This window comes from Rhinopithecus roxellana, chromosome 6 (genome assembly GCF_007565055.1).
Source record: "Rhinopithecus roxellana isolate Shanxi Qingling chromosome 6, ASM756505v1, whole genome shotgun sequence".
NCBI lineage: Eukaryota > Metazoa > Chordata > Mammalia > Primates > Cercopithecidae > Rhinopithecus > Rhinopithecus roxellana.
In genome coordinates, this window is record NC_044554.1 from 35,354,671 (window position 1) to 35,374,503 (window position 19,833).

The following is a 19,833-nucleotide window of genomic DNA, read 5'->3' on the forward strand; positions in this document are numbered from 1 at the left end:
ATGGTTAATGCTCCATGATTTGTTTATATATCCACAAACACACACGTATTAGTAGTCTTCTCTTCACTGGCTAAGGCAATTACATACTCTATACATTTTTTCCTCCTTACTTTTTTTCACTTGACATTATTTCCTGGATATGGCCTCAGAATAGTATATAGAGATACACTGTATACTCTATTATACCATGGTGTATGGATATGATATTGTTTATTCAATAAGTCCCTTATTGACAGGCACTTGAGTTTCCAGTATGCATTATTTTTCTGGTACTTCTACTGTTACACATGTGCTGCACTGAATACCTTTGTACGTGCATCCTTATATTTTGTGATATCATTGGAAATGGGATTTCTGAGTCATGGGGTAAATTCATACGTAATTTCACTAGGCACTGCTAAATTCCCCTTGTTGCAGCTGAGGTTCCTAGGAATCTGACTCAGAGACAGAGACAAATGTGTGGGAGGTTTATGAGGTTGTGCTCTCAGGATCAGCAGCTGTGGAAAGGTGAAGGAAGAAGCATTGGAGACAGGGAGAAGTCGGGCTATGAACCAAATATTTTTTACCTATATTTTCACTGTTAAGTGAAACAGTGGAAGAAACATGTGTCTGTAATAGAAGATTGCTTAAATATTCAGATATTTTCTAGTTGAGTACTGGGGGGTTGGCGATAACATATGTCATCCATACACATCTTTGAAGTATTTTAGAACTGTTCCTCAATGGAAAGACCACAACATGTAACATTAGGTTTCTTGTTTTATAAAATATCAAGCTTTCTCTCAGCTCTTGAAAATCCAGTTTATTCTTCTTAATTCGTTTCAGCTCAAACACCCTCCTCAGAGCAGTCTTCCCCAGTGACCATACTGAAATTAGGACTTTCCATCCAGTTTCACTTCATCACATTTCTCCATTTATTCCTTAAACACTATCACTCTCTATAACTATCTCTGCTGTTTCTTGCTAGGGCCTGTCTAACCAACCAGAATATAGAGCTCTGTGATCTTGCCTGTTGCATTTACTGCTTTATTTTCAGTGTCTGGAGTATTTAACATTAGAGATCAATGAATATTTGTAAACTATATAAATTAATGAAAAAATAGGAATGAATACACATCCAAATCCATAGCAAGAGAAAAGGCAGCCTCACATACTAGTGTTAATCCTGCAGACAGCTTCCTGCTAGGGAATATGGGGCTAGGGGTTGCGCCAGAGCCTTCCAGCCTCAGTCAACAACAGAGCCAGAGCTAACCAATTCCTTGAGAGTCTCAGAAGGTTAGAGTCTGAGTCTCTGGCTCAGATTCTTCCCACCTTCAGAGCAAGTCCCATTAGAGGTTTTCAGTGAGCATTCCTGCCAACAAATATTGGTCAAAGGCACTTGGACTGACCCAGCAGGTTCCTCCACTTCAAATCTCAGCTGGAAGGCCCTGGAGCTTCTTAAGAGAACTGATTGCTGGCCTGCCCCAACTCTGCCTGCCAAGGAATGTGGCAGTCTCTAAAAACCAACAAAAGCTCCTCTCACATCCTATCCCCAAGGGCACACCTGTGTTTATATAACAGGAGGATAGTGCAGGTGCTTTAATACTTAAAAGCAAATCCAAAGGCACTTGCTACCTTTATACCATGACAGAAGAGTCTGGAGGAAAAGTTAACCTCAGATACCAACCAACCACCCATTACACTTACACATGGTATTATCTACAAGCTCTAAAACATATTAGCAGCTGCCCATATAAAATTAAATATGTACCTGGGCATGCTGATGCACATGTACTCACATACTCGAGAGGCTGAGGTAGGAGGCTCTCTTGAGGCTGGGAGTCCAAGGCTGCAGTGTGCTATAATTGCATCTGCAAATAACCACTGCACTCCAGCCTGAGCAACATAGTGAGAACCTGTCACTATTTTGTAAGTAAAGATTGTAAATATGTACTAGTGGCTTAGGTTTATGACTCTCTTGAGAATTATTTATTATCTCTGTCCTCAACAAAGTCCTGTAGAGTAGAAAGTCTTTGTCCAAGGAGTTCCAGATGACAAGCACCACATACCTTTGTGTGTGTATCATATTTTGCCATATCACTGGAAATGGGCTTTCAGAGTCACGAAGGAAATTCATGCATAATTTCTCTAGGCACTGCTAAATTCCACTTGTTTCAGCTTGGGTTCCTGGGAATCTGACTCAGAGACAGAGATAAATGTGTGGGAGGTATATAAGGTTTATATTCAAGATCCATGAATGTAGTTTCCAGGTAAAAACTGTAAAATGAGGCTAGATCCCAGAATTGCTCTATCAAATTTGACAAAATGAATGAAAAATAATTAATAAATGGGTGGATATCAAAGGTTTTTATGATGATGACATACATTCCTATACACTGGCCAAAAAGAACAGGTGATTGATGAGTGGCCCAGGATCGAGTATCTCTTTACACCAATCAACCTCCCATGTACAATGGAAAGAAAATAGTCAAAATCACAAATTCAATAGTTATCATTAATGCTTTCTAATTCATAGAAACATGAACAAATTGGGTGAATAGACAAGAAAAAAAACTTTCAAGTATAAACTCCCCATGTGAGTTCCATCTGTGGTTTGGTGAAGTGGGCGTAGCTTACTAGATCCCCTAAGAGTGGGGAAACCAGGCCTAATCAAAAATCCAAAATCTGAAATGCTCCAAAATTCAAAACTTTTTGAGTGCCACCAATGTTAATGCCAGAAGTGGAAATTCCCACTTTTGGGACACCTTTGCTTTCTGATGGTTCAATGTACACAAACTTTGTTTCATGCACAAACTTATTTAAAATATTTTATAAATTACCTTTAGGCTCTGTGTAAAGGTATATAGGAAACATAAATGAATTTTGTGTTTAGAGTTGGGTCCCGTCACCAAGGTATCTCCTTATGTGTATGCAAATATTCCACAACCGGAAAAAAATCAAAATCTGAAACACTAGTGCTTGGTCCCAAGCATTTTCCATAAGAGCTGCTCAATCCTATATTATCTCCTTCAGTTCTAACAATAATCTTCCAATAATATTGGAAATGTAGTTTATTAAACCAGGAGAAAGAGTAAACATTATGACATTCATAGGAATGTTTGTATGTTTAAGCAGGGTTTTGGTATGACGTATAAATATGGATATATCTGTGCTCACAGTCAAAATACATCTGTATTCTGACTATTCCAAGTGAGTAATTTATGTACCTGCAATTTGTTACAAAAGTGAGTTTTCCAAATTATTTTCTTAAATCTGACAGGTTAAATAGGTTAAATAAAATTGTGTGTCTAATAGGCATGATTGAGATCTAAAGAGATTTTACCCTGTATTTACCAGCTTAAAATAAAAGAAAAAAAATACATTTACAATTTCAAGGCACCTCTCTGATCATCTATGCCCATATTGTTCAGTGATGATGAAGACAATTTTTAAAGTTTTGTTATTTACTACGGTTTATCTGTATTTAAGGAATTAAAAATACAAATAAAGATACTCAAGTGTTGGGGGCTGCAGGTCTTCAAAATGTTTTTTACAGCATCTGATCAACATAGTTCTCTCTAGTCCTTTTCTTGATGTTACAGATCCTAAGAAAACATCATTTCTAGATTCTAGTATTTCTGTCCTGTTCGTATTTATCAGAAAGTGAAATAAATCCAGAAGAGTATTTTTACATCCTATACAATCTGAACAGAAAAACAAAACAAGCTAAGTGAAGATATATTTGATTACTACCAGTAGACTTCATTACTTTTATGTTCAAGAAAAAATACATAAATTGTTAGATGTTTTACATTCAATATGGTGAAAATGACAGCAGCGCACTTCACACTTACTGTTTTATTCAGTGCAGTACCTTCCTAATTTGGCAGTTTTTTAATTGACATTCAGAAACCTATCGCCCATGTTTCCTGTCTGCTCAGGTGTGGTTTGTGAACATTTCCTAACCACACCATCATATCCCTTTCTTTTCATCCTCAGTGGCTTCCCCTGCACTTCCAGCTCTGAAGTAACACATGCTTTTCCTTTCTTAAACACAGTATTATTCGCACCTTCACATCCTGTAAGGCTTCCTTTGCACAACATATACCTGTTGATAACCATGTACCCAGATGTAGGTTCCGTCAAAGCCTCAGTAATTGAGTGACAGAGTTCTGGTGTGTAGACATCAGTGGCTTTGGAAGAAAGCCAGCCTGGGTTTAGTAAAAATTAAAGAAATAGGTAAGAAACACGATAGATGGCTTGACAGTCAAGGACAGGTTTAATTTAAAGAAAACAAACGAGAGGGGCTTCTGGCCAAGTTAGGTCAGAGGCACACTCCCTTACAGACTAACAGTTTTTAAGGATTCAGGATGGGAGAGTTTATCAGAGACTTCGACTGCTTCTTTGTCTCTTTGTTGTGCTTATCTGGGAGGGAGAGTTGTGTCTCTGTTCCCATAACTCTTTCTGCAGATGCAGGCATACCCCACTTTTAGCTTCTTATCTTTTAGCTTCCCTGACAGTGCACCCAAAGGGAAAGGAATGTGCTTATTAAGGCCCACTGTTTAACTGGGGCCCATTGTGTGAGGATGAAGTTGGGCAGTTACCCAAGAGACTTTGCCCCCTCCTCCCTCTGTGCCAGAGCTGTCTTATCTGTGTTTTACTGTCTGCTCTTTCTGGCTGCTTGTAGTTAAAAGAGAAGTGATTTCCTTGAAATGCATGGGGCTACAAAGGGAGCTGGAATGTAAATTAGTGGTGTGTGTCTGAGATGTGCTCCTGCTCTGTCAGATTTGCTTCCTGTCCCTGCCAGTTATTAGCTAAGAAACATGGAGAAAATTGCCTAGCTTTTCCAAACTCCATCTTTAAAGTGAGAATAGTAACTTTCAAGTTTATTATAATGATTGAAAGAGATAATACATATATTAAATGCCTAGCATATATTAAACCTCATTAAATAGCAGCTACTTTCATTATTTTCCACACTTAAACATTATAAACAGATATTATACAAGATTTAATATTGGTAACTAGCTGTCTGAGATCATTAATATTGCCCTTAGGATACTGTCAAATCATCTGTTGAAATTTACCTGATATCCTAACTGCTATGCTTACTCACTTTTCCCTCCCTCCCTCCCCACTTCCCAACTCCCTTCCCCTCCCTCCCTCTGTCATCCCCTTCCTTCCTTCTTTCCTCGTTTCCTTTCTTTCTTTATTTTTCTTTTTAAGAAATGCCTCTTTATGAAAATATTTCAAAAGGAATTCAAATTTATTGTGAAAAAATGCGCACCAATACAGAAATATAGAGAGGAAAATGGCAACTCATCCTCCTCCCCACACCACCAGCTCCAGTCTCATGCCTCTGGACCGAGGTAGCCAATCCTAAAAGTTTGATATGGATCATCTCAGATGCTTATCTATGTGTGTGTGTGCTCTGCGCATTGATTTTTTAGTTAATGTATCATGTTGGAGAATGTCCGCCTTTTTACTTTATATTTATGCAACAACTTAGCAGACCACAACCTTTTAGGGTCTCATTTTCTTGTCCTCAGCATGAAGGACAATTGTCTTCTGGCTGTAAGTAAGCTTGTAAGTCATTCTGATCAAATCATCTCCATCCTTTTTTTTTTTCCAATGGATGCTGAGAATACATTACCATCTCCAAATGTAATGTCAATTCATATTTTTATTTTCTTTGTAGCAGTTCTTGCTTTCAGTATTGTGTTTTTGCAGGACATAAAAATTAATAAAATTTTTATTTTTGTTAGAGTATAACTTTTATCCATAGAAAATGTTCATTTTTAATTTTCCCTCTTTGAAATTATTGCATCCCTTAGTAATGCTGGCATGTCTGCTTTTTTGTTTTTGTATTTTTTGAAATAAAACTTTGTTGATTTTGTCATTTTCAATGCTTTTATGTCACTTAGTTTCAAGGGTGTCTTTTATAAGCAGCTTATATCCAGATGTTTTTAAACTAATCTAACAGCCTCTATCAAATAGAAATTCAATACATTCATATATACTTTGATGATTCAAATGTATTTCTTGCTCTTACCCCCTTTTAATTTTATTTTCTATTTTTATGCTTTATTTCTTTTTACATTTTTCCTTGCTTACTACTACGTTTTATCCATTTCTTAAATTTCCTCAACACATTTGTAGATTATACATTTTACTTCTATTTTTGGAGCAGTTATCTTAACATTTTATATTTAATTTGGAATTACCTGAGAAATATAATTGTACATTCCCCTTATTTGAAGAAATAAATTATTGAGGCAAAAGCCCCTTTGATCATCTCTTTCAATGTCAGTCCTTTCTGTCTATCCCACAATCCAATAGAAAAACTCTTATCAGTTTATTGTAGTTGTTTCCTAACATTTTGGACATATACTGACGTATGTTTACTTTGCTTTATATTGGTCTTCCATAAGTAGCATCACCAAGTTCTGCTATTTTTGAAATTGTTTTACTCAGCAAATGTTTTGAACATCTTCCCTTGTTAATTAGCATAGGTGGAACTATTCTTATTGACTGGTAAACAGTAATCCATCGTATGATTAAATGCCAATTTTTATTTGCATTCATGTTAGTGAATATTTAACTTCTTCATACTTTTTCACTATTGCCAACAATTTGCAATGAACTTCCTAGTACTGCCTCCGTGTATACTGCTATAGGCTATTTCTATTTTTAATGTTATTGGATACTGCCAAATTGATCTCCAGATTTTATGAAAGATTATTTTTCTCCACACTCTTGCCAGCACTTAATATTGTTAGCTTTTGAAACTTTCACTAATTTTCTGGATAAAAAACGTTATCATATATAATTTGCATTTACATGATTATATCTTTTCAAATGTTGGATATTTCACTTGGATTTCATCTTTCATGGGCTGTTTGAGGATATAGTTTAAAACTATTTTCAGTTTTTTTGCTTTTCTGTTTATTCTTAGAAATTACTCATATATTCTGGATTCTAATTTTGTATCTGTTCAATCTGTTGCAAATATTTTTCTCTCAATGATCTCACCTTCTTTAACTTTATTTATGCTGCCTTTATGCTAAGAAGTTCTTGAGTTTTTTCTTTAATTCTATGTGGTTGTTGCAACTTTTGTCACCCATTCTAGTCACTTCCTAGATTCCCAGTGCTACTGTGGTTTGTATGTGTGTGTGGGCACATGGATGAATGTATGCAATCATTTCAATTAGCTTTGGAGAGGATATCTGCAGGTAACCGCAGCTTTCCATATTGAAGGTTTACTGCCATTAGCTGAGACTTTGCCAGGTGCCTGTGAGAAGATGCTAAGCACACTTAGAGTGGAATGTTTTATTATTAAGTCTTGTAGCTCAGTGTCATTAACTCCCCAAATTATCTTGAGTTCCAACAGGTAACAAAAAGCCACAGGCAGAACTGATACCTGATATGACATTTACCATGTCAGCCTGAAAATGGGATGGCAAAACTAAGACATGCCATCTCCTCATTTTCATGCTGAAAAGAAAGAGAATCTGAACAAGTGTTACATTTTTCAATAATGTTTTACTACCAGAATAAATGAACTATACTTTTAAAAAATATAACATTTAATTTTTAATTATAAGAGAAGTAGATGTTAATTTTAAAATTTGAGACAATAAAGTTTTATAAGATAATTAAAAGGACCTAAAATCCCACCAGCCAAGATGGCCACTGAAGACTTTTTTTTTAACAAAGATATTTTGATAAATATGCTTTAGGTTCTGCTTCAATGTCTGGTTTTATGGTTTTTGATTTTTTTCCCCAAAATTTGGCTTATTTAGAGCATGGTATTCTGGAATCTAATCTTAAAAGTTTTTCCATTAAGCATTTTTCAAATTATCTGATAATTATTTTCATCACAATATGTTTTACAATCTACTGTTAACCATAACTTATTTAACCAACCTCCTATTGCTTGATGTTTATAGTATATACAAATTGTTTTTAAAAATTCTTGAAATACAAAACCTTTTCTTGATTCATTACATTTTGACCATTCCTTAATAAAAAGAAGTGAATACTCTAACCAGATCTAAGTGAGTTTTTAAGAACAGTGTGTGTTTGTATAAATCTTCAAGTGTAGTGTTAAACAATTTACTTCTGATGGGTTCCTAGATCAGAACTACCCTATGGAGAGTCCAAATTTGGTGTTTTTGCAATCTTCCTTTGTAGAAAGTTAGCTCGAGTAATTCATAAGCAGTACTACTTTCTCTGGACATAATAAACTAATTTTTCTAACTTAATTTGTTTATGTGTTTAATTATTTTAAAAGTCAAGAAACTGAAGCCACAATATTCAACACTTAGTTGACTAAATGGGAGGAATTCCTGGAGGTGTTCATTTAGAAAATGTGGATTTTAAGATATACAAGTAAGGGTACTACCTCTATAGTGTTTCCTGAAATCTGTGACAACATTGATTGTGAAAAATGCCATTATTTTATGTATCACTGAGAAAGACCAGGCTGGGCGTGGTGGCTCACGCCTGTAATCCCAGCACTTTGGAATGCCAAGGCAGGCTCACGAGGTCATGAGATCGAGACCATCCTGGCCAACACTGTGAAACCCTGTCTCTATTAAAAATACAAAAATTAGCTGGGTATGGTGGCATGCGCCTATAGTCCCAGCACTTAGGAGGCTGAGGCGGGAGAATTGCCTGACCCCAGGAGGCCGAGGTTGCAGTGAGCTGAGATGGTGCTATTGCACTCTAGCCTGGTGACAGAGCAAGACTCCATCTCAAAAAAAAAAAAAAAAAAAAAAAAAAAAAAAGACCAAACAGTGCCAATTAGATGATAATATGCCATCAGTTGTAAAAAAAAAAAAAAAAAAAAAAAAAAAAGTGAAAAAATATGCCTTAAACATGATGAAAATAAATGATGTTGACATGCTAAAATCCTAATATTAGTAAGAATGTGAAGATTGACATGAACAATGCAATCTTCCTACCTGCACATAGATTTCTCTATTCAATGAGTTTGATTCAGTAGCTCATTAACTGACTGTAGACTCATTGTTTCTCCTGTCTCTTCCAGGTGTGGGGAGGATGTCAGGCAGGACCAGCAGCAGCTCCTGGAGGGGATCTCAGAGCTGGACATCAGGACAGGGGGAGTCCCCTCACAGCTGCTGGTGCATGGAGCCCTGGCCTTCCCTCTGGGGCTGGATGCCTCACTCAACTGCTTTTTGGCAGCTGCTCGCTATGGCCGGGGCCGTGTGGTCCTGGCTGCCCACGAGTGCCTGCTCTGTGCTCCCAAGATGGGGTCCTTCTTGCTCAATGCGGTGCACTGGCTGGCCAGAGGCCAGACAGGCAAAGTTGGGGTGAACACAAATCTAAAAGATCTGTGTCCCCTCCTATCGGAACATGGCCTGCAATGCAGCCTGGAGCCTCATCTGAACAGCAACTTGTGTGTCTACTGCTGCAAGGCGTACAGTGACAAGGAGGCAAAGCAGCTGCAGGAGTTTGTGGCCGAGGGTGGGGGGCTGCTGATTGGGGGCCAGGCCTGGTGGTGGGCCTCCCAGAACCCTGGCCACTGCCCCTTGGCTGGCTTCCCTGGTAACGTCATCCTCAACTGCTTTGGCCTCAGCATCCTGCCTCAGACTCTCAAAGCAGGCTGTTTCCCCATTCCCACCCCTGAGATGAGAAGCTACCACTTCCGCAAGGCGCTCTCTGAATTCCAGGCTATCCTGAACCACGAAGAATGGGAACTTGGAAAAGAGCTGTCTGGCAAAGTTGAGAGTTGATGGTGCAGCCTTCCTGCAGATTCCTGCGGCGGGGATCCCTGCTTACATATCCCTGCACAGGCTCCTGAGGAAGATGCTACGAGGGTCGGGCCTCCCAGCTGTGAGCCGGGAAAATCCAGTTGCCAGTGACTCCTATGAGGCTGCCATGCTCTCCCTGGCCACTGGGCTGGCTCACTCTGGAACTGACTGCTCCCAGCTGGCCCAGGGGCTTGGCATCTGGACCTGCTCCTCTAGTTTGTACCCCTCAAAACACCCCATCACTGTGGAGATTGACGGAATCAACCCAGGTATGAAAACAGGAGAGAATGCCCAGAACATTAAAGACATAGGGGAAAGTGGGATTGGCTGACACTACACAGGACATTGCAAGTACTTACCTTCAGGAAGATTGACCTCATTCTTTTTTTTTTTTTTTTTTTTTTTTTTTTTTTGAGACGGAGTCTCACTCTGTCACCCAGGCTGGAGTGCAGTGGCGTGATCTCGGCTCATGCAACCTGCACCTCCTGGGTTTAAGCAATTCTCCTCTCTCAGCCTCCTGAGTCACTGGGACTACAGGCACACACCACCAGGCCCGTCTAATTTTTGTACTTTTAGTAGAGATGGGGTTTCATAAGCAGTAAGAGAAATAGCATAAATGCATAATGGTAAGGCTGGTCTGGAATTCCTGACCTCAGGTGATCCACCTGCCTCGGCCTCCCAAAGTGCTGGGATTACAGGCATGAGCCACTGGGCCCGGCAGACTCCATTCTTTATCAGGTACTTTCAAGAAGATGTGGGCTGGGACTCCGCTTAAGGTTTAGGAGGGATGAGTCTAAGAAGAAGTGTGGCTGACTTGAGATACACAGGGGAGAAGCTGTACCACTGGGAGAGGCTGGGAGGCCCTAAGTGGAGATAGAGTCACATAGGAAGGAAGAACTGAGCCTTCTCTATGACTTTTGTCAGGCAACAGTGATTGCTGGGTAAGTACCGGGCTCTACCTCCTGGAAGGACAAAATGCGGAAGTCTCACTGTCTGAAGTTGCTGCCTCTGCTGGCCTACGGGTAAGGTCTGAACACCCACATCTGCCACCCTCAAAACCCTAGAGCTGTGTCATTCTCATCCACTCTCTAGTTCCAGCTCATGGCAATGCTGCCAGGAGTACAGAGATGCATTATTCTGCCCATTTTACAGATTTTACATATGAAGCAGCTAAATTTTAGGCCATCTAAGTGAGTGACTGAAGTGCCTAGTATTATCAAGCAAAAGAAGCTCACTGCAGAATGGACTGAAGCCAAAACTATGACACTTGAATTTTTCATTTAAAAAAAAAAAAAGCATTTTATTGCAACTGGACTAACAAGGAGACAGGAGCCCAGCTCAAATCTGTCCCATTGTACTTAAAGAGTTACTTTATTAGAAAAGGTTTAGGGAGTGGATGATGTGATTAGTAGGTGACTGACAGAAGGAAAAGGAAGGGCTGGGAATCCTCGGGCATGGGCAGTTACCTCTTCGTGCCTCCTCATGGGTCCCACGTGCAAATTCAGAGGGAGTGAGTATGAAACATGTGGTAGAAATTTGGGCTGGGTGTCAGCAAGCTCATTCTGCACAAACTCTGGTATTATCTTTTTTTTTTTTTTTTTGAGACGGAGTCTCGCTCTGTCGCCCAGGCTGGAGTGCAATGGCGCGATCTCGGCTCACTGCAAGCTCCGCCTCCCAGGTTCACGCCATTCTCCTGCCTCAGCCTCCCCAGTAGCTGGGACTACAGGCGCCCGCCACTGCGCCCAGCTAATTTTTTGTATTTTTAGTAGAGACGGGGTTTCACCGTGGTCTCGATCTCCTGACCTTGTGATCCGCCCGCCTCGGCCTCCCAAAGTGCTGTGGTTTTATCTCTTTATCTTGACATCTGAAGGGTGTGAAAATCTCATCACTCCACAAAATATGCCCTACATGCAGAATTTAAATTCATTCAGCCTCCTTGGCTCTGAGGGCCACTTCCTACCACAGCTAGAGCCTCTTTTCTGTCAGCATTCTTTCTGGAGCTTGCTTATATCAAACCTAAGAAAAGCAACTCCAGGACTCCAGACAAAACAGATCTCTACCCATCTGGCAGCCAGAAAGGGAAGCTCTGGACAAAGAGGAAGACAGAATCAACCTCATTCACTCTGGATGGGCCTCCTGTGTGTTCACAGAGGACAGAGCACAGTCCCCCAGCTCATCCCCAACATCAGCGTCACCAGACTGGCTTAGGTCCTGTTAGAAGAGCCCAGGATTTTGCCTGGCAGAAAGACACAAGACCTTTGCCAGGATCAGCCTGGTCTCTCACCAATTCATGTCAGGTGAAGATTTATGGTGGAGCTGTTTAAATCCTTGGAAAAATGATTTTACATGCTTTGAAGTCCAGATGACTTTGGACTGCTAAAATTGAGATATTTCCATGCCTAGCACATAGATAAGGGAAGCTGGGGTTTCATGGGCATGTTTGTCTAATATCTTCCATCTAAACAACCTCACACACACATCACAAGGATTCTAATTCCTCCATCACTTGGTGGAATCACCTGTCCAGGTACAGATTGGCTGCCACACCGATGACCTAACCAAGGCCAGGAAGCTATCTCGAGCCCCCGTGGTGACTCATCAATGCTGTATGGACAGGACTGAACGGTCAGTCTCCTGCCTCTGGGGCGGCCTCCTCTACGTCATCGTGCCCAAGGGCAGCCAACTAGGTCCCTGTGTCTGTCACTATCAGGGGGGCTGTGCCTGCCCCATACTATAAGCTGGGTAAGTGGAATGAATATTTAGGGAGGAGGAAGAGCGGCAGATGCCATGGAAACTGTGGGATGGTTGCTAAATGGGAGAGAAATAAGGTTTGGTGGAGAGAAAGAGGAAGAACTGTTTGGGGAGAACGTGGGGGAAGGAGATATGGAATACCCTGTGTCTATGGATACTTCAGAGCAGACAAAAAGAAGAGTCAGGAAGCGTTTTCTTCACTTTATAGCCTATAGACCCCTGGGATAGTGGTTCATTATTGCAATGTTCTTCCAGAGTTCAGGTGGCATTTTTCAACTCAAGGGAAGTTGGGGAAGTGGGTGTGGTAGGTTCCATGATATTTATTCCCAGGTAAGACATCACTAGAAGAGTGGAAGAGGCAGATGCAGGAGGACCCGGCTCCCTGGGGAGAGCTGGCCACAGACAACATCATCCTGACAGTGCCAACCACAAACCTCCAAGCCCTGAAGGACCCTGAGCCTGTGCTCCGCCTCTGGGATGAGATGATGGAGGCTGTGGCCAGGCTGGCGGCTGAGCCCTTCCCTCTCCGCCGTCCCGAGAGGATTGTGGCTGATGTGCAGATCTCAGCTGGTGGGTGCTCCCAGGGAATCCTCCTAGTCAGTGGAAACCATGTATCTATTACTTTGCCTTTTATGAACATCCAAGATGTGTAAGCATAATTTTATTAGTAAAGCAAGGGAAAAATATATAAAAGACATTGACCACAATGGGGATGAAAGAATGTTTACATGTGAAAAAAACAAATTATTGATATCTACAAGGTGAGATTTCACCAGATGGTAGAACAATCTCAGAAAAAGTTGTACTGCGAATTCATACATGGCAACCAGAGTCATTTCAAGGACAGCATAGAAAATCAACTATTTTCTTCAAACATAAGCCGAGTTGGAAATGAAAAGAGGAAATACGTAAGGAGGTTTATGGTAAGTACTGAGTGATTAAAAAGAAAGCGGTGCATAGGAAGAGAAATAAGGAACTCCGGATCCCACATGGGGAAAGTTCTTTGTACCTCAAATTTCATAGCTTCAAATAAGGACAAAAATTACCTCTATCATAGAGTGTAAATTTGGACAAAAGTAGTATACATGGGGAAGAAAGAATGACACTGTTCTAGCCCTCAAGGATCTCAGATCCAGTCATAGGACATCATATATCAGACTGACATGTAAAGGACACTCACACACACAAAATGGAGGTGTCGAATTACAGCAAGAATGACTATGTAAAGTGTAACCATATTCTCCGGGGCCAGAGTGAGGAGGAGGCCACGACTCAGGTGTGAGAAGGGGATTAGGTACTATTCAGTTTCTGACCAAGTAGGAGAAAGCTATTTGCTTTCCAATCATCACAGAGATTCTGCAATTATTGGGGATAATCAGGATGGTGAAGAAAAGTCCCATAATAGAGAAGAATGAAGGAGATAGTTTGGGCAAACCCTCCTCAATGCTCATCTCTTCCTTCTGTGTTCCCAGGCTGGATGCATTCAGGATACCCCATCATGTGCCACCTGGAGTCTGTGAAGGAGATCATCAACGAGATGGACATGAGAAGCAGGGGTGTGTGGGGCCCCATCCATGAGCTGGGCCACAACCAACAGCGGCATGGATGGGAGTTCCCCCCGCACACTACTGAGGCCACCTGCAACCTTTGGTCAGTCTACGTGCATGAAACAGTCCTAGGGATCCCCAGGGCTCAGGCCCACGAGGCTCTGAGCCCTCCAGAGCGAGAGAAGAGAATCAAGGCCCACCTGGGAAAGGGAGCCCCTCTGTGTGACTGGAATGTGTGGACAGCCCTGGAAACATATCTACAGGTACTGAGCAGAAATTCTGGGAGAAGGGAATGACCAGACCCTTCAGTTAGGTAGCGACCTGGATCTCAGTAGCTCTCCAGCTCCTTCACCACCCCACTAGGTCCAGGGACCACCACCTCCCCTGGAAATGAGAGGGACTGGGCTGCATGGTGGTGCTTCTTGGGTTATACCCCTCTAAGGCAGAGAGAATAGCACCTGTCTCACTCACCTTCTGATTTTGTGATGTACGAGGAAATGAAAAATATTATAAAAAAAATAGAAATATAGCATAAGTTAAAGAGTTTAAGCAACCTGTCCAGTATCCCCCATTTAAGTGAAGGACCTAGAACTTAAAATCAGGACCTAATGACAAGCCCCAGGCTTTCGCATTGCCATACCCTCTCTTAGTTTTTTGTGCCTTTCACTAATTTTGTGAAGAGTGAATGTGAGACAGTCCCAGTTAATGAGGTAACTTAGTACTGCATTCATTTCCATATCCTTAGCTATAGGACCACTGACCACAATGGTAGGCTGCCCCTAAACTGTAAATTTAAGCCCTGATTCTGTCCTATTCTGCTATCTACTCACTGTGGAGCCCTGAATATCATTTCTCAATAGCTCTAGAGAGACCAAGTCTGGGACTTGGCCTCAAGACAAACAGGCACCTTCTGACTCCTCTTCCTGCTAGAGGGCTTCTCCCCAGCATCTGTGCTGCTGCTGCTTAGCTCAGGCCTCGTTAGTCTTCCCTCAGTGTATTCCAGTAGCCTTCTAAATTGTCCTAGCATCTTGCCTCAATCCTCTATGATTCATCTTCCTTACACTCCTTCCAAAGTAATGTGAATACTCTGTCTATAAAATGCTTACAGTGTTCTCTAGCACATATAGGGAAAAGTCAAGCTCATTAGCAGGGCATAGGAGGCCCTTCATGACCAGCACCACCAGCGCCTCTAGCTACATCTCCCGCTCTTACCTCCACATTTACCCTCCGGCATGCCAACCTGCTTATGCTTATGGACACATCTTGCTGTTTTGGCTTCTGTGCTTCCCCTTGTTTGCTTCCTGCTGCTGAATCATGCTGGAACATTTTGTCCATTAGCTGTCAAGTCACCTGTCCAAATTCAGCTCTGTTGTCCCCTTCTCTCCTGGACATCGCCTCCTTGATAAACCAACATTTTTAGTAATGTGCTTATTTACATGTGTTTCTCCCTTTGGCCAGTGTTCTCTAGAAGGACAAGAGCTCTTAATCATGTTTGCCTAGCACAGTAGCTGGCAGGGTCTGGATGTCTAATACATGTTGTATGTTTATTAAATGCTTAATTTATTGATGTATTCATTAATAAGTGTCAAAGAGCAAGCCAGTAAAGAACAGATGAGCAATAATGAGGGTGCAGCAGTGAGACTCTGAGGGAGGCTTGACTTCGATAGTGTTATCTATCCTCGGGCTTTTACAAGCTAGAGTCAGAGAATGCTCATCTATTAAAGGGAGAGTGGAGATGGAAACCCCAGATCCCTGCTAACTGGAAATTTGTATAATCTTAGTGAATAGGGGCCTTCTGCCAAGGGCTGTCCGGAGGGCTGCCCCTTAAGAAGTATGAGCCACTCTCATTTGCAGCCCCTCAAGACAGGCTGGAGTTTTTTCTTTTTCTGCCCTAAATGCAGTGTTCTACAGAGCAATTTTGTATCACTGCAGATAGTCACAGGTCCGAGACGGTTATTTAAAAAATAAGGATTAGTATCATACCTGGAAAGTATAGTATTTGAGGTTTGCAGCTTTTTAGACTCTCATTAGGCCAAATATGTAGGAAGTGAGGGTTTCTCATCTCAGTCAGATCCAAACCTGTCTTGATGCTGAGGAAAACACTTGAGATCTGGGAAGACAATTTTTTAAATTAAAGATACTAATAGTGGACATTTATTGAGTGTTTACCTCTATTCAGACATTAGGTTTTCCGTGAGTACCCCCACTAGATTCAGGGGATGGTGTTTTGTGGCTGAGAGGTGGAATGAGCAATGAAATTGCATTATTGTGCAGGGGTAGAGTGGGGAGATAGGGACACATACTCAGGATGAAGGTAACGATTGAGGGGAGGTGATCATGTGAATGAAATATATTTAAGAACGCACATGTCGCATCACTTTTGCAAACTTGACACCTCATTCTGTTCCTTCTTTCCCTTTTCAGCTCCAGGAGGCCTTCGGGTGGGAGCCATTCACCCAGCTCTTTGCTGAGTACCAGACCCTCTCTCATTTCCCCAAAGACAACACTGGCAGGATGAACCTATGGGTAAAGAAGTTCTCTGAGAAAGTGAAGAAGAACCTGGTTCCCTTCTTTGAGGCCTGGGGCTGGCCTGTCCAGAAGGAGGTGGCTGACAGCCTGGCCTCCCTACCAGAGTGGCAGGAAAACCCCATGCAAGTATACCTCCATGCCAAGGAGTGAAGGATGCCCCGCAAGGCGGGAGAGAAAAAGCAGGGTCACACCGGCAACTCCACCACGAGGCTTTGGCCATGTGTGCTCAGTATCTGGAGCCTGGATCCTGCTTCCAAGCCTGACCACTAGATGGTGGCCAAGGTCGTAAGAAAAAATGGAACCCCTTTCTGAAAAAGGTGCCTTCTGCTTCTTTTTATTGTTTTTCTGCTTACACTATTGCTTTCCCCAAGAGACTCACCTCACCTCTTAGTCTCCCGGAGAGGATCTTTCATCCTGCCATCCTGAGGCTTCTATTTTTGACCAATAGGCTCTAAAGACCATGGGTTCCCATAACAACCTGATATCCCATTCTCATCCCTGCCGTCCCTGGACACGGCTTCTAATTTATTATGCTTTAAGAAGTTTTCATATAGCAAGCGAGACACACTGGAATAGTGGAGAGAGCCCTAAACCGGCTTTGGTTCTATGGAAAATCACTTCACCTCACTGTGTTTCTGTCTCACATCCATGACATGAGCATACAAATCTTTTCCTCGCACAGCTGTTGTTTGATAATGGTGAACATGTTTGTGCACCACCACATGCAGAGACATTACGTGTCTATAAGGGTATTCCTGAGATTTCTCCTGGTCCCATAGTGGACTGTTACGGTGTTCAGTCTTGCGTGCACATTCTGGGCACTGAATCTCTCTTCAGTGTTGACCCCCTTGGCATTAGCATTCAGTCCTTGTATATTTAGAGAATATCAGTGTTTTCCCAGACATGGTAATAATGGTAGTTGTCAGCAGTATCCTAGCTCTTTCTCTATTTATTCTCCCACTTCTGGAATGATTCTCGGGTATAACCTAACCCAAAGAAAAATGCCATGTGCTCAAACTGAGGGCTGTGAGGTTGGGTCTTTGGGGTTAGCTCCATCTCCCAGGGTTTGCCCTTTGCCCTTCAACCAAAGGACAAAGTCATGTTAACAGCTGCTACTAAGTCTACATGCCTATTTGTTCATGCCACAAAACAGGCATCTGTCGCCACGGTATCAAGGCACTGTCAGTGGTGGGGCCTCCACAGGCACAGTGGGCTTCACTCTGGAACAGGATTACTGGGTGCAGCAGACGCAATCCTCACTTCATCAACCCACACCCCAGCATCCCCTGAACTTTCTCTTAATCTCATTCTAGCCCATCATGACTCTTCGGTTGGGGGGGGTTCTCACTGGAGATTTGTCTCTGGGATTCATGGGTGTATGCCTAGCTACTTTCTCTAGTTTACTTTTAGACCATATTATTGTTTGTTTTGAGTATCATTCCTTAGGCTTTGTGGAGAGTAGAGTGACTTCCCACGAGGAGAACTAATTTAGGGCATGTCTTTTGCTGAATCCCATCAGTATATCCTTCCCAATTCTAGATAATTTCTTTTTATTTCTCTAGTACCCTTTGCCAGGGGCTTTATACATGAAAGGTGTTCATGAAATATTTGTCAAAGGGAAGAACAGTAATGACACGTAACACATAATGAGTGATTAGTATGTTCCAGGCATTATGTGAGCTATTTACTGTGAGTAATTTCATGTTATCTTCCCAGCAGACCTCTGAGGTAGGTACTAGTATCATCCCCATTTCATAGATGAGGAAACTGACACTAAGGGACATAAAATAAGTTTTTTGAAGTCACAAAGTGAATAAGAGGCAGAGCCAGGGCTTAATTGAAGTCCATAGCAATGAAAACATTGTGAAACTCATTCTTCATGAATGGTTTACAATTTAAACAAAATGTCACCTAGAAAATAGATGAAAATATGTTCAACAGAGTCTGGATTTTTCCAATGTTTACTACTGAATTTTCAGTCAGTAACAGATTGAACTTCCAGAAAGGTGTTGGTATCTGATTTTCTACCTGCCTCAGAATGTGATTTGTCTGCCTCTGGGTAATCCAGCCTTGGGTAGAGAAGGAATTTGAAACCAGGAAATTAAACTCCAGAACTGGTGTTCTTTTTTTTTTTTTTTTTTTTTTTTTTCCTTTAAGTTCTGGGATACATGTGCAGAACGTGCAGGTTTGTTACATGGGTATACATACGCCATGGTGGTTTGCTGCACCTATCAATCTATCATCTGGATTTTAAGCTCTGCATGCATCAGGTATTTGTCTTAATGCTCTCCCTCCCATTGCCCCCAACCTCCCGACAGGCCCCAGTGTGGTGTTCCCCTCCCTGTGTCCATGTGTTCTCATTTTTCATCTCCCACTTATGAGTGAGAATACGTGGTATTTGCTTTTCTGTTCCTGTGTTCGTTTGCTGAGATTTATGGCTTCCGTCTTCATCCATGTCCCTGCAAAGGACATGAACTCATTCTTTTTCATGGCTGCATAGTATTCAATTGTATATATGTGCCATATTTTCTTTATCCAGTCTATCATTGGTGGGCATTTGGGTTGGTTCCAAGTCTTTGCTATTGTAAATAATGCTGCAATAAACATATGTGTGCATCTGTCTTTATAGTAGAATGGTTTATAGTCCTTTGGGTATATACCCAGTAATGGGATTGCCGGGTCAAATGGTATTTCTTGTTCTAGATCCTTGAGGAATCACCACATTGTCTTCCACAATGATTGAACTAATTCACACTCCCAAAAACAGTGTAAAAGCATTCTTATTTCTCCACAGCCTCACCAGCATCTGTTGTTTCCTGACTTTTTAATAATAGCCATTCTAACTGGCATAACTGGCATGAGATGGTACCTCATTGTGGTTTTGGTTTACCTTTCCCTAGTGACCAGTGATGATGAGCTTTTTTTCACGTGTTTCTTGGCTGCATAAATGTCTTCTTTTCAGAAGTGTCTTTTCATATCCTTCACCCACTTTTTGGTGTTTTTTTTTTCTTGTAAATTTGTTTAAGTTCCTTGCAGATTCTGGATATTAGACCTTGTCAGACGGGTAGCTTTCTAAAATTTTCTCCTATTCTGTAGGTTGCAGAACTGGTGTTCTTAACAGTGATGTTAGGGTAAAATGATGGATATCACTGGGTTTAATAGATTGCCTAGAGACAGAGACAATGTCTGGCTTCTTCCACACATACACACACTTCCTGGTAGAAGTTGGAGTCTGTAGCTCCTTGTCTCTC

General features: G+C 41.6%; 1 protein-coding gene across 1 annotated transcript in view; it reads left to right on the plus strand.

Moving 5' to 3' along the window:
• Nucleotides 1-19,202, plus strand: part of LOC104674929 (TRPM8 channel-associated factor 2) — a 29,758-nt gene extending 10,556 nt beyond the window's left edge. Inside the window, 8 exon segments of the mRNA XM_010379409.2 lie at nt 9,032-9,692; nt 9,694-10,024; nt 10,680-10,777; nt 12,283-12,444; nt 12,446-12,497; nt 12,837-13,076; nt 13,979-14,316; nt 16,478-19,202. Of these exon segments, the coding sequence (XP_010377711.2) occupies nt 9,032-9,692; nt 9,694-10,024; nt 10,680-10,777; nt 12,283-12,444; nt 12,446-12,497; nt 12,837-13,076; nt 13,979-14,316; nt 16,478-16,732 (2,137 nt within the window). The 3' untranslated portion in view covers nt 16,733-19,202.
• Nucleotides 19,203-19,833: the final 631 nt, after the last annotated feature.